Genomic DNA, 12,865 nt, shown 5'->3' with positions numbered 1-12,865 from the left:
AAAACAACACCCATCTTGCGGCCCATGAATAAAGGAGTAATTTTTTTATTTTTTTTACTTTTTTTATTTTTTATTTTTTATTTATTATTATTATTATACTTTAAGTTCTAGGGTACCTGTGCATAACGTGCAGGTTTGTTACATATGTATACTTGTGCCATGTTGGTGTGCTGCACCCATCAACTCGTCAGCACCCATCAACTCGATAAAGGAGTAATTTTAACTTTCAAGCCTTATTATTTAAGAAATAAATTTTGTAAGGATATAGCTGCCATAAATAGCGATTCTTCTGTTGGATCTGGGCAAAGTAAATTGATAACCTTCTGGAAAAGATTCACCATGGTACATGCCATTAAGAACATTCATAATTCATGGGAGGAGATCAAAAAGTCAACATTAACAGGAGTTTGGAAGAAGTTGGTTCCAACCCTCCTGAATGACTCTGGGGGTTCAAACTTCAAAGCAGGAAGTAATTGCAGGTGTGGTAGAAATAGCAAGAGAATTAGAATTACAAGGAGAGCCTGAATATATGACTAAATTGCTCAATTTCATAAGGCTTGAATGGTTTAGGAGTTGCTTCTTATAGACAAGCAAAGAAAGTGGTCACTTGAGATAGAATCTACTCCTGGTGAAGTTGTTCACAGCATTGTTCAAATGACAGCAAAGGATTTATAATTACATACACTTAGTTGATAAAGCAATGGCAGAGTTTGAGATGATTGACTCCAATTTTGCAAAAAGTTATATTGTGGATAAAATGCTATCAACCAGCATTGCATGGTACAGAAAAATATTTAATAAAAGGAAGAGTCAATTGATGCAGCAAACTCCATTGTCTGATTTTAAGAAATTGACACAGCTATTCCAGCCTTCAGCAATCACCACCAGGATCAGTCAACAGCCATCAACATCCAAGCAATGCCCTCCACCAACAAAAAGATTCCCATTAGGTAAAGATGATCTTTAACATTTTTTAGAAATAAAATATCTTTTTAAATTAAGGTATGTACATTGCTCATTTTAGACATCATGCTATTGCATACTTAATAGACTACACATAGTGTAAACGTAACTTTTATATGCATTAGGAAACTGAAAAATTAGTGCAACTCGTTTTGTTGCAATACCCGCTTTATTGCGGGGGTCTGGAACCTAATCTGCAATATCTCTGCTGTATGTCCGTATAGCGCCGGGAGTGGGTGCCTTCCGCCCGCTGTGCAGAGCGCCGGCAGGTGGCGCCCAGCGGCGAGCTCTTTCCAGCTTGGTTTGGGCCAGGTGGACTGGAAGGGGCGGAGGTAACCAGAAGCGGCCAGTGGCTGCTGCCTGCGTCCCCAACCCCCTCCGCGCAGCGCTCGCGACACGCGTGCCAGGAGTGGGAGAGAGCGGCGGGGCCAGCTGCGTTCTGAGGCTGAGCACAGCTGCCATCTGCTCTGGGAAGCACCAGGGTGTCCCCGCCGCCCTCAGCTCGAAGTCAGCCACCATGGAGGCACAGGCACAAGGTGAGTGGACGCCGATCGCCCCGAGAGTCAGGTCCTGGGGCGCGCATAACTGCTCTTTTCCTGCACCTCCTAACTTAGCTCTCGGACAGAACAGACTGGTGCCATGCTACGCGTCTAGAACTCCACTCCCACCCGCGCCTTCGGTATAATGCCTGCTCCCCAAACTCAGGATTTGCTGTGGGTCTGGGGATCAGTAAAGTAACAGGGGATCCGTAAGTGGAGAGGCCCCTCCTCAGGAAATGCGCCGGTGGAATGCTCTACCCTCTTCCGCAGCCAGTCGCCCCCGGCCTTCCCAACCTCGCGGGTGTCCAAAGGACCTGTTGTGCCGGGTCCGGAAAGCGTGTTTCGCTCCCTTTCCCTTGAGCGAGTGGGGAGGGAATGTGACTCTTTTCGCCCAGGGCCGTGGACTCGCGGCTTGTGGGTCCCAAGTTAGGGACTGAGGGGACCGTCAGCCGAGGGGGTGGCTCCGCAGCCCGGCTACGCCAGAGGCTTCCCGTGCGGGGACCTGCCTTCGGAGGCCAGGTGAACGTTACCGGCCCCCTGACCTCCAGCAGATTCACACATGAGTCCCCGTTTCCCGCGATCGGGGCGCGACCTCTGCCTCCCGTGGCGCGCGGGGCCCCCGGCAACCCAGCTCCCTGCTCCCGGGCTGCCCGCTGGAGGAACCTGCGGTGGCTTCACGAAGGGCGGCCTCATATCTTGGGGTCACACTTGAACAGGGTTGGGGAATTCCGATGACACCGTTCAAGAATGGGGGTAAACGGACCGTGGAAAGGGGCAGAGGTGGGCGGATGTGGAGCGAGAGACAGTTGGGAAGGAAACGGACTCAGTGGTCTACCTTGGGGAGCAACGCCCAGAAGGTATGGCTTGCGGAGTTCAGCCTTTAAGGCAGTCATCGCCACCACTCTTACACTGTAGGAAACTTTGTGTTGGCTCTTAATATAAATAAAATCCCATTAAATAAAAAAAAAAAAAAAAAGAGGTTCATGACCTGATGCGCTCGCCCTCTAGGGGCAGAATGCCCTGAATGAGTATGGGTTGGCGAGTGCGTGGGCCTGGAGTCGCCCAACAGGTTTGCTGCCAGGATTACAATTGTCTGAACAGCACGAACCTTACTCGTTTGTTCCATCTGCCTAGGTCCTGCCCATAAAGCTGCCGCTACCCATATTCTTTCCTCTATTATGTAGATAGGAAAGGATAATTCAACCGAGGGTGCGGGCTGTTGGTCAAATTCAAAAGCAGAGGTCAGGTTGGAGGCCTTCACACCAGAACTGAAGCTGGTGGGAGCAGCACCGGAGCTTTCCAACCTGACTTGCAGATTAGAATTTAGAGAGTCTTCAATACTGGCCTTGGCCAACCTCATCCCAATCAAACTGGAATCTTTGGAGCCTGAACATGGGTATATTTGAAAGCTTCCGGGGTAATTCTGTTAGTGAGGTTGGAGAAGAACTGTAGCAGATGGGAAGCATTCATACAACTTCTGAAGACATCCGAAACTACAGACTGGTAACCACTGGTGTCACTGGTTTGCTTTATTGCTTTGCTTTAGTTCCAAGATTTACTTAACAAATATTTCAGTGCTTTCCTTTGCCAAGCACTGTGCTAAGAAGAGCAAAGACAGACTTGGTATCTGCTTCATAAAATTTGCAGTAGAGGAAGAGACAAGTATTAATTTGATAGCTATTTGAAAAATAACGTGTAAAATCACTGCATGCTAATGCTAAGAAAGGGCCTCATAGTGCAGCGAGAGCCTGAAAAACTATAACCCTAGTATGCAATAATCAGAAGAGCAGATTGTTTATTGTGTGCCTGTCTCTGTTCTTTGTGCTTTGCGTGTATTGATGGACTCATTTCCTGTGCACAGCAGTCCCATGAGGGAGTTCATGTTCTCATTCCCATTCTACAGAGAGGAAACAAGCATGGAAGGTATTAGATTGTTACAAAAGTAATGGCAATTTTTGCCACGACTTTTTAATAAATTCCTTGTTTACAGCCAGATAGGTAAAAAGTAGCAAAGTTGATGCTGTGAGGGACTCATTCTCACTCAAAGCTTATGACTTTTGGAGGAAAGGTAAACTTCAGTCCCCACCTGAATCTCCAGCTGCCCTGTGGTGCCCTTCCTTTCCCCTCATGACTGGACGGAACCTTTGGGTGTAAAGAAGACTAGTAAAAAGGCAAATGGATATGAGAAAAGTGAACAGATTTAAGAAGTAAGAGGCCAGGTGCAGTGGCTTACACCTGTAATCCCAGCACTTTGGAAGGTCAAGGTAGGAGGATCACTTAGAGCCCAGGAGTTCGAGACCAGCCTAGACAACATAGAGAGACCTCATCTCTACAAAAAATAGACAAAATTTGCTGAGTGTGGTAGCATGTGCCTGTAGGCCTAGCTACTTGGAAGGCTGGAGTGGGAGGATTGCTTGAGATCAGAATTTTGAGGCCACAGTGAGACAAAATCCCATCACTGCACTCTAGTCTGGACACAAGTGAGACCTTGTCTCAAAAAAAAAAAAAAAAAAAAAAGACAAAAAAGGCCAGCCACACCTGTAATTCCAGCACTTTGGGAGGTTGGAGGAGACAGATTTTTTTGAGCCCAGGAGTTTGAGACCGGCCTGGGCAACATGGTGAAACCCTGTCTCCACAAAAAAATGCAAAAATTAGCCAGGTGTGGTGGTGCGTGTTGTATCCCAGCTATTTGGGAGGTTGAGGTGGGAGGATCACCTGAGCCCAGCAGGTCGAGGCAGCCGTGAGCTGTGATTATACCACTGCACTCCAGCTTGGGTGAGAGGGCAAGACTCTGCCTCAAAAAAGATAAACAGAAAGAGAACAACAAAAACAACAACAAAAAAAAACTTAAGAAAAGTCAAAATTGGATTGAATGTGAAGGAGGGCAGTGTCAAGGATGACCCCAGCTTCCTACTTGTGCAATCAAATGGAAGATACTTACCTCTTAAATCTTCATTTGCCTAGCATTTTAAGATTTTCATTTTCAGAGTTTTTGTTATTTAGGAAGCAGACATATTGAGTTCTTTAAGAAAAAACTTCTCACAAACTGTTTATAGCATATATTAAAGATAAATCTTTTTTTCCACTTGCACATTTTTCTGGCTAAATGAATGATTTCCCTCTTAGATTCCAGATAAGACAGTTCTGTGATTTTCAAAGTGTAAGTTTCCACCTTCGGCACAGTTTATTTTAGAATTATCTAGAGCGGAGATGGCGTACCTTTCTGCCCGGTAATCTAGAGACAGGTAAAGATAAATGAGGTTAAGCAGGCAGGTGCTGATGAGTTGTACCTCATATTGTCCAGGAAGCCACCAAGGCGTTATGGACATGATTCACCCATATAGCTCAGTAAGTGCAGCAACTTAGTGTGCTAGAAACTTTCCCATAAGTGAAATTATGCAAATATGTTCTTTGGCTTTGTAAAGTAATAGATTACTTCCAGCAAAACAAGAGAACTTTCAGGGGCGGTGGTAGGACAGAAAACAGGAAGTGGGATTATGAGTGGAGCGGTTCACTGAGGAGAGCTGGAAAACAATGTGGAGAGAGATGTCCACAGGAGAATGGCATTCCTATTTGCTTTCCACTGGTACCAGATAATTTTGCTTTAAGATAATTGATGTGTTAGAGAGGGAATTGGGTTAGAAATGTAGCATTTTCCTGAAACATATAGTAGTCCTTTAAAATAAAAACTTCCTGATCCTTTTAAACTACCCTTCAATATGTTATTATTCTAAATGGAAATAACTTTGTTTTTTTTGCCTTTCCCAATGTCTTTAATGTTACAAGGAAAACTGTCTCTTTTTAACATTTGCATATATTCAAATTAATAACTGTGTTAGTTTCTCATTGCCACTGTAAAAATTACCGCAAACTTTGTGGCTTAAAACAATAAAAATGTACTGTCTCATAGTTTGAAGGTAAGAATTCCAAAATCACTATCATTAGGCTGAAATCAAGGTATCGGCAGGGCTGCCCTTCCTCTGGAGGCCTTCGCCTCTGTCAGCTTCTGTTGGCTGCCGACCTTCTCGGGCTGCGTCACTCCAATCTCTCTGCCTCCACGGTTACGCTGCTTCCTCTTCTATTAGTGTCAAACCTCCCTCTGCCTCTCTCTCATAAGGACACTTGTGATTTCATTTAGCGCCTACCTGGATAATCCAGGATAATCTCTGTCTCTCTCTCAAGACCTTTAACTTAATCACATCTGCAAAAGACTCTTTTCCACACAAGGTAACATTTCCAGGTTCCAGGAGTTAGGATATATTTAGGAGCCATTATTCAGTTTAGTATAATAATTATTTTTTATATTCAGACATCCACTCAAGAAGATTCTCAGATGTCCATGAATGAAATAAAGCAATAAACATCAGATGCATCCTACTGTTTGCAAAGTCCTTTAAATGAAAATGTTACATATACCTTTCATTGTACTTTGCTCACAGAACATTAATATAATTGTATCTTGTTTCAGGAAGTAATAAGGCAGTTTATATGGATACTTGAAATGCAACAAGATAATGTAAATTAAAAATAGATGAAAGAAAATAAATGAGGATAAGAAGAGAAAAGGAAGCAAGGGATGAAGCTCTAGAAAAATGAATATAATCACATTACTTTTATTGATATTGCATGGAAAACAAATGATTGCTTTGTAAAGGAAGTATGGCTTTTTTATATAAAACAATAAAAGAACCGTTCTTCCCTCTGTCAAATAGCAGCAGGTTCAGTCTCTTATACAGGCATACCTTGGAGATAGTGTGGGTTCAGTTCCAGATTACCTCAAAGAAGTGAGTATTGGAATACAGCGAGTCACACAAGTTTTTTGGTTTTCTAGTGCATATAAAAGTTATGTTTATAGTATACTGTAGTTTACTAAATGTGAAATAGCATGATATCTAAGAAAAGGTACATACCCTTATGTAAAAGATCCTTTTTGCTAAAAATTGCTAACGATCATTTGTGCCTTCACTGAGTGATAATTGTCTTACTGGTGGAGGGTCTTGCCTGAATATCGATGGCTGCTGACTGATCCAGATGGTGGTTGCTGAAGGCTGAGGTGGCTGTGGCAATTTATTAAAGTAAGACAACAAGGACGTTTGTCACATAGATTGACTATTCCTTTCAAGAAGATTTATATATTGCATGTAATGCTGTTTGGTAGCATTTTGTCTGCGGTAGAACTTCTTTCAATATTGGAATCAATCCTCTCAAGCCCTGCCACTGCTTTATCGACTAAGTTTATATAATTCTAAATCCTTTGTTGTCATTTCCACAATGCTGTGAACATCTTCATTGGGAGTAGATTCCATCTCAAGAAACCACCCTTTGCTTATCCATAAGAAGCAACACCTCATTCATTCAAGTTTTAGCGTGAGATTAAAATGTCATAAATTTAGTTACATCTTCAGGCTCCACTTCTAGGTCTCTTGCTATTTCTAACACATCTGCACTTCATTTCCTCCACTGACATCTTGAACTCCTCAAACTCATTCAGGAGGGTTGGAGTCCGCATCTTCCAAACTCCTGTTAATGTTGATTTTTGACCACTTCCCATGAATTATGAATGTTCTTAATGACATCTAGAATGGTGAATCCTTTCCAGAATGTTTTCAATGTACTTTGCCTAGTTCCAACAGAAAAATCACTGTCTATGGCAGCTGTATTCTTATGAGATGTGTTTCTTAAATAATAAGACTTGAAAGTCAGAATTTCTCCTGGACCCACAAGCTGGAGAGTGGATATCATGTTAGTAGATGTGTGTTAGCAATGTTAATCCCTTTGTACATCTCCATCAGAACTCTTGGGTGACCATGTATGATATCGTTTGGCTGTGTCCCCACCCAAATCTCATCTGGAATTGTAGCTCCCATAATTCCCACATGTCATGGGAGGGAGCCACTGGGAGGTAATTGAATCATGGGTGCAGGTTTTTCCCATGCTGTTCTCGTGATGGTAAGTCTCAGGAGAGGTGATGGTTTTATAAAGGGGAGTTACCCTGAACACGTGCTCTTGCCTGCCACCATGTGAGACGTGCCTTCCATCATGATCGTGAGGCCTCCCCAGCCATGTGGAACTGTGAGTCCATTAAACCTCTTTTTTTTAAAATAAATTTCCTAGTCTCGGATATGTCTTTATTAGCAGCATGAGAATGGACTAATACAATTGTGTTATCAACCAGAAGTAATATTCAAAAAGAAATATTTTTTTCTGAGCAGTAGGTGTTAATAGTGGACTTAAAATATTCAATAAACCATGCTGTAAACAGTTACCCAGACTTTGTTATTCCATTTATAGAGCGCATTTTCTAAATCTATAGATTTAGTACACTTATTTATTTATTTATTTGTATTTGCATTTTCATAGATGAAAGGTCTTGCTCTGTTGCCTAGGCTGAAGTACAGTGAGATCAGCATAGCTCACTAAAGCCTTGAACTCCTAGGCTCAAGCAATCCTCCTGCCTTAGCCTCACAAAGTGTTGGGATTACAGTCCTGAGCCATTGCGTCTGGTTACAGTTAGAATAATTCATAAGGACCTTAGAATTTTTCGAATAGTAAGTGAACACGTAACTTAAAGTCACCAGCTGCATTAGCCCCTAACGAGAGAGTCAACCTGCCCTTTGAAGCTTTGAAGCCAAGCATCGACTCCTCCTCTCTAGCTATGAAAGTCCAAGCTGACATCTTCCAACATAAAGCTGTTTCATCTATATTGAAAATGTGTTGTTTAATGTAGCCACTTTCATCAATGATCTTAGCCAGATCTTCTGGAGAGCTTGCTGCAGCTTTGGCATCAGCCCTTGGTGCTTCATCTTGTACTATTATGTTACAGAGATGACTTTTTTTTTTTTTTTTGGGATGAAGTCTTGCTCTGTCACCCAGGCTGAAGTGCAGTGGCACGATCTTGGCTCACTGCAACCTCCACCTCCAGGTTGATCAAGCAAATTCTCCTGCCTCCACTTCCTGAGTAGCAAGGATTACAGGTGACTGCCACCACACCTAGCTAATTTTTGTATTTTTAGTAGAGATGGGGTTTCACCATGTTGTCCAGACTGGTCTTGAACTCCTGACCTAAGGTGATCCACCTGCCTCAGCCTCCCAAAGTGTTGGGATTACAGATATGAGCCACCATGCCCGACCTGAGATGACTTCTTTCGTTAAACCTCATGAACAAATCTCTGCTAGCTTCCAACTTTTCTTGCACAGCTTTCTCATTTCTCTCAGCCTTCATAAATTGAGGAGACTTAGGACCTTCTCTGAATTAAGCTTTCACTTAAAGGAATGTTGTGGCTGGTTTGATCTATCCAGACCACTCAAACTTTCTCCCTATCAGCAGTAAGTCTATTTCACTTTCTTATCATTTGTGTGTTCAGTGGAATAGCATGTTATGTTTCTTTCAAGAACTTTTCCTTCACATTCACAACTTGAATCAAGAGGCCTGCTTTTGATCTATCTTGGCTTTCAGTGTGCCTTCCTCGCTAAGTTTAATCGTTTCTAGCTTTTGACTTAAGGTGAGAGATATGTGTCTCTACGTTTCACTTGAATACTTAGAGACTATTATAGGGTAAATTGTCATACTAACAATGTTGTTGTGTCTCAGACAGTGGAGAGGGCCAGGGACAGGGAGAGAGATGGGGAAATGGGTGGCTGGCAGAGCAGTCAGAACACACACAAGGTTTACTGATTAAGGTCACCATCTTATGTGGGCATAGTTCATGGTTCCCCAAAACAATTATGATGATAACATCGAAGATCACCAATCACAGATCACTGTAACAGATATAATAATAATGAAAAAATTTGAAATGTTGTGAGAGTTACTAAAATGTGACAGAGACAAGACATGAGCACATGTTGGAAAAATGACATCAATAGACTTTCACAACCTGCGGTTGCCACAAACCTTCAATTTGTAAAAATAACAGTATCTGTGAAGTACAATAAAGTGAAGTGCAGTGAGGTATGTCTAACTATTAAATTATCCAAGGAAAAAATTATTTTGTATTTTATGTTTCATATTTGAAATGTTACATTGCAGTTTAGGCAACATAATAATAAACCTCAAACTATGAAAGCAAGCTGTTATATGTTTTGATTTATGATTTTTAAGAGTGTTATTAAGACTATTCATACTATTTTCAAAGTTGCCTCCTGTAGTTTTATTTCCTAGTTAAGTAAAGATTTTGAAATAGGTGATGATGTATATTTTAGATGAAGTCAGTCATTTGCAACAAATCATATATCATTGTTTTATTTTAAATTATTTTAAAATCTAATTATACAAATGGCAGCTATTATAGTACATGGGAACATATTTTGAATTGCCTTCCCTAGTATACACTTTATTAATTATCTGGGTAGGCAGAATCTGAGAATTTCTTCAAAAACTTGTAAGCAAAGGAGTCCATTTTTGTGGCCTATAATAAAATGTGCTACTTAATAATGTATAGTAAATAATAAACAAATACTTCAGCAGATATCGATTCATTAAATATTTTAACAAATACTTATTGATTACTGTAGTAATAGCAAATATTTGACAACCACATACTATTGGGAAGGAAAAGGACATAGTGATTAAGATCCCAGGATAAAGGTCAACTGCCTAGATTTTAATTCTGCCAAGTTACCTACCATTAATATGACCATGAACAAGTTATTGATTTATCTCTATCTTGGTTTCTACATATGCAAAGTAAAGACAGTAATAGCTCCAATATCATAGGATTGACATGGGGATTTAACATGTTAATTCATGCAGAGTGCTTAAAGCAGGGCCCAGCACATGGTAAGTAGTATATAAATGTTTGCTGTTGCTTTTATTAGCATATGCTGAAAACTTTGCATCCATTATTTTATCAAAACCTTATAATAACATCATGAGGTAGATACCTTTACTTTTAACTCATTTTATAAACAGGGAAACTAAGAGTCAGAAAAATTAAATGAAGAAGACAGGATTCAACTCCAAGTTTAATTGGGTCCAGGAGAATGAGCTTAACTGCTATACTGCACTGTGCCTTAATGTGTGCTGTGCCACATGTGCAAAGGGGAAGCTAAGATGAACTTGACATGGTGTCATCTTTTCAGGAGGATAGGCAAAAAAGAGTTGAGAGTTGTGCCTGTGGGTTAACACCTAGAACTAATAAGAGGACATATTTCCATCCTAGCGGGATTTTTTGAGTGCTAAAGTGCTAATTAGAGCTAATTCACATTGAGGGTGATAATAATATTTTAGTGTTTTTACAAATGTCAAATACCATGGCATGCGCTTTTTTAAAAAGCATGTTATTTAGCCAGGTGCAGTGGTTCCTGGCACTTTGGGAGGCCAAGGCGGGAGGATCATTTGAGCCCAGGAGTTCAAGACCAGCCCAGACAACATAGCAAAACCCTGCTTCTACAAAAAATAGAAATAAATAAATTGGGCATGGTGATGCATGTCTGTATTCCCAGCTACTTGGGAGGCTGAGGTGGGAGGATTGCTTGAGCCCAGGAGTTTGAGGTTGCAGTGAGCTATGATTGCATCATTGCACTCTAGTCTGGGCTGGACAAAGTAAGACTCTGTCTTTAAAAAAAAAAAAAAAAAATTCCAAATATGTTATTTAATAAGTACAACAGGCCGGGCATGGTGGCTTACACTTGTAATCCCAGCATTTTGGGAGCCCAAGGTGGGCGGATCACCTGAAGTCAGGAGTTGAAGACCAGCCTGATCAACATGGTGAAACCCCATCTCTACTGAAAATACACACATTAGCTGATGGGCACCTGTAATTCCAGCTACTTGGGAGGCTAAGGCAGGAGAATCACTTGAACCCAGGAGGCGGAAGTTGCAGTGAGCCGAGATCATGCCTTTACACTCCAGCCTGGGTGACAGAGTGACACTCTGTCTCAAAAAAAATAAATAAATAAAACCTACAATACTAATAACAAACTCACAAGGAAGGTAACATTTTGATTTTACAGATGATGAAACTGATTGACAGACTAGTTCCACAACATTCTCCAACTCATACTACTTGGAAGTGTTGGAGTTGGGATTTGAAATCAGAAAGTTTGACTTCATACCTCGAGATTTCAATTACCATTCTATAGGTACTTCGTATGCACAAGCAGTCAGTGTGCAAAGTTTTAAATAATGGTTTTGCTTTATTTTCTATACTATCAAAGACGCTTTAAAGGGGCAGAATTTAATTGTACAGTTCATTTCATATGTGGGCAGAGTCTAAGTCTGGGAATATGAATGGGACTGGAGATCTTTAAGAATAATCCTTGTGACATGTCAAGTTGCAGGTAGAGGATGCTCATTTATCAACAGCTTGCTATTTTTGTTCTGTTTTCAAGAAGAAAAAATTCTATAAACATCACATGACATGTGATTCTAAAATCAATACAGAGTTTTATCACCAGCTCAAACAAAAGTCAGTTCAAATATGTTATTCCTCTTGGTGTTCATCCATATTCAGTCATCTCAGGACTTTAAAATAAATAAAAGTCACAGGATCTGCATGCTTCTTTCCAGAAAGCATAATCTGTATTCTTCAATGCTAGCTGAAAGGGCTAATTGCAATGAGAACCCCAAAAAAGAAAGCATTTTATTGCCTCATGAACATTATAATTACTTGCTTACATGAATATGTTTTATTCATCTCACCATCTCCCAATCATATTAGCACAATATCTACTTTAAGAAAATATCTAATAAAACTGTTGAAAAAAATGAGCCATCAGTGGATTTGTCCTTAAGCTACTCTAGCCATCTCTGTGTTGAATTTTCATGGTTTGAAGAGGCAAGTGCAGGAAAGAGGGCATCTGCCTCAGCCATCGATCAGCGGGCATGCTCTCCATGCAGGCAGAGGTTCACCATTACTGCTGTCGCAAAATGTCCCCAACAACACCGTAAACACAGTTACTTCTTCAATTTACTGAGTTAAGCTGATCGTGGTGGTGAGTGCTTATAGTCCCAACTAATCAAGGTGCTGAGGCAGTGGGATCACTTGAGCTCCAGAGCTCAAACCCAGGCTAAGCAAAATCCCTGTCTATTTAAAAAAATAATAATAATATATATATATGTATATAAATTATATATATATATAAAACTAAAAGAAAAAAGTAAAACAAGAAAAAATTTACTGAGTTACTATGCAGTTAAGAACATGTAAAAGATGACCTCAAAACGTGGATATTCGCATCTGTCATCCTACTTTTCACTGAATATTTAAGCAATAAAGTGTAACGATTTAAAATATATGCATTAAATGGAGAAGCATTGTTAATGTACCAGGGAAGGCAGGAGAATATTTTAATGAATTTGAAATGGCTAAAAGGAAGCTTTGGGTCCTCAAGGAAAGATGAATTTTAAGCAGTTTCTCACA

The 12,865-nt window shown here is 40.7% G+C and overlaps 1 protein-coding gene across 6 annotated transcripts in view; it reads left to right on the top strand.

Annotated features, from left to right (window-relative positions):
* The first annotated feature begins 1,189 nt into the window (after window positions 1-1,189).
* TPD52L1 (TPD52 like 1) overlaps window positions 1,190-12,865 on the top strand; it is a 104,476-nt gene continuing 92,800 nt past the window's right edge. For all 6 annotated transcript variants that reach the window (XM_017958356.2, XM_009206169.3, XM_009206171.3 and 3 more), the window contains exon 1: window positions 1,190-1,499. In XM_017958356.2, coding sequence (XP_017813845.1) covers window positions 1,481-1,499 — 19 coding nt within the window. In that variant the 5' untranslated portion in view covers window positions 1,190-1,480. The remainder of the gene's footprint in view (window positions 1,500-12,865) is intronic.

This window comes from Papio anubis, chromosome 6 (assembly GCF_008728515.1).
Source record: "Papio anubis isolate 15944 chromosome 6, Panubis1.0, whole genome shotgun sequence".
Taxonomy (NCBI): Eukaryota; Metazoa; Chordata; class Mammalia; order Primates; family Cercopithecidae; genus Papio; species Papio anubis.
The sequence above is the reverse complement of the archived record's forward strand: the minus strand, read 5'-3'. Positions and strand labels throughout refer to the sequence as shown.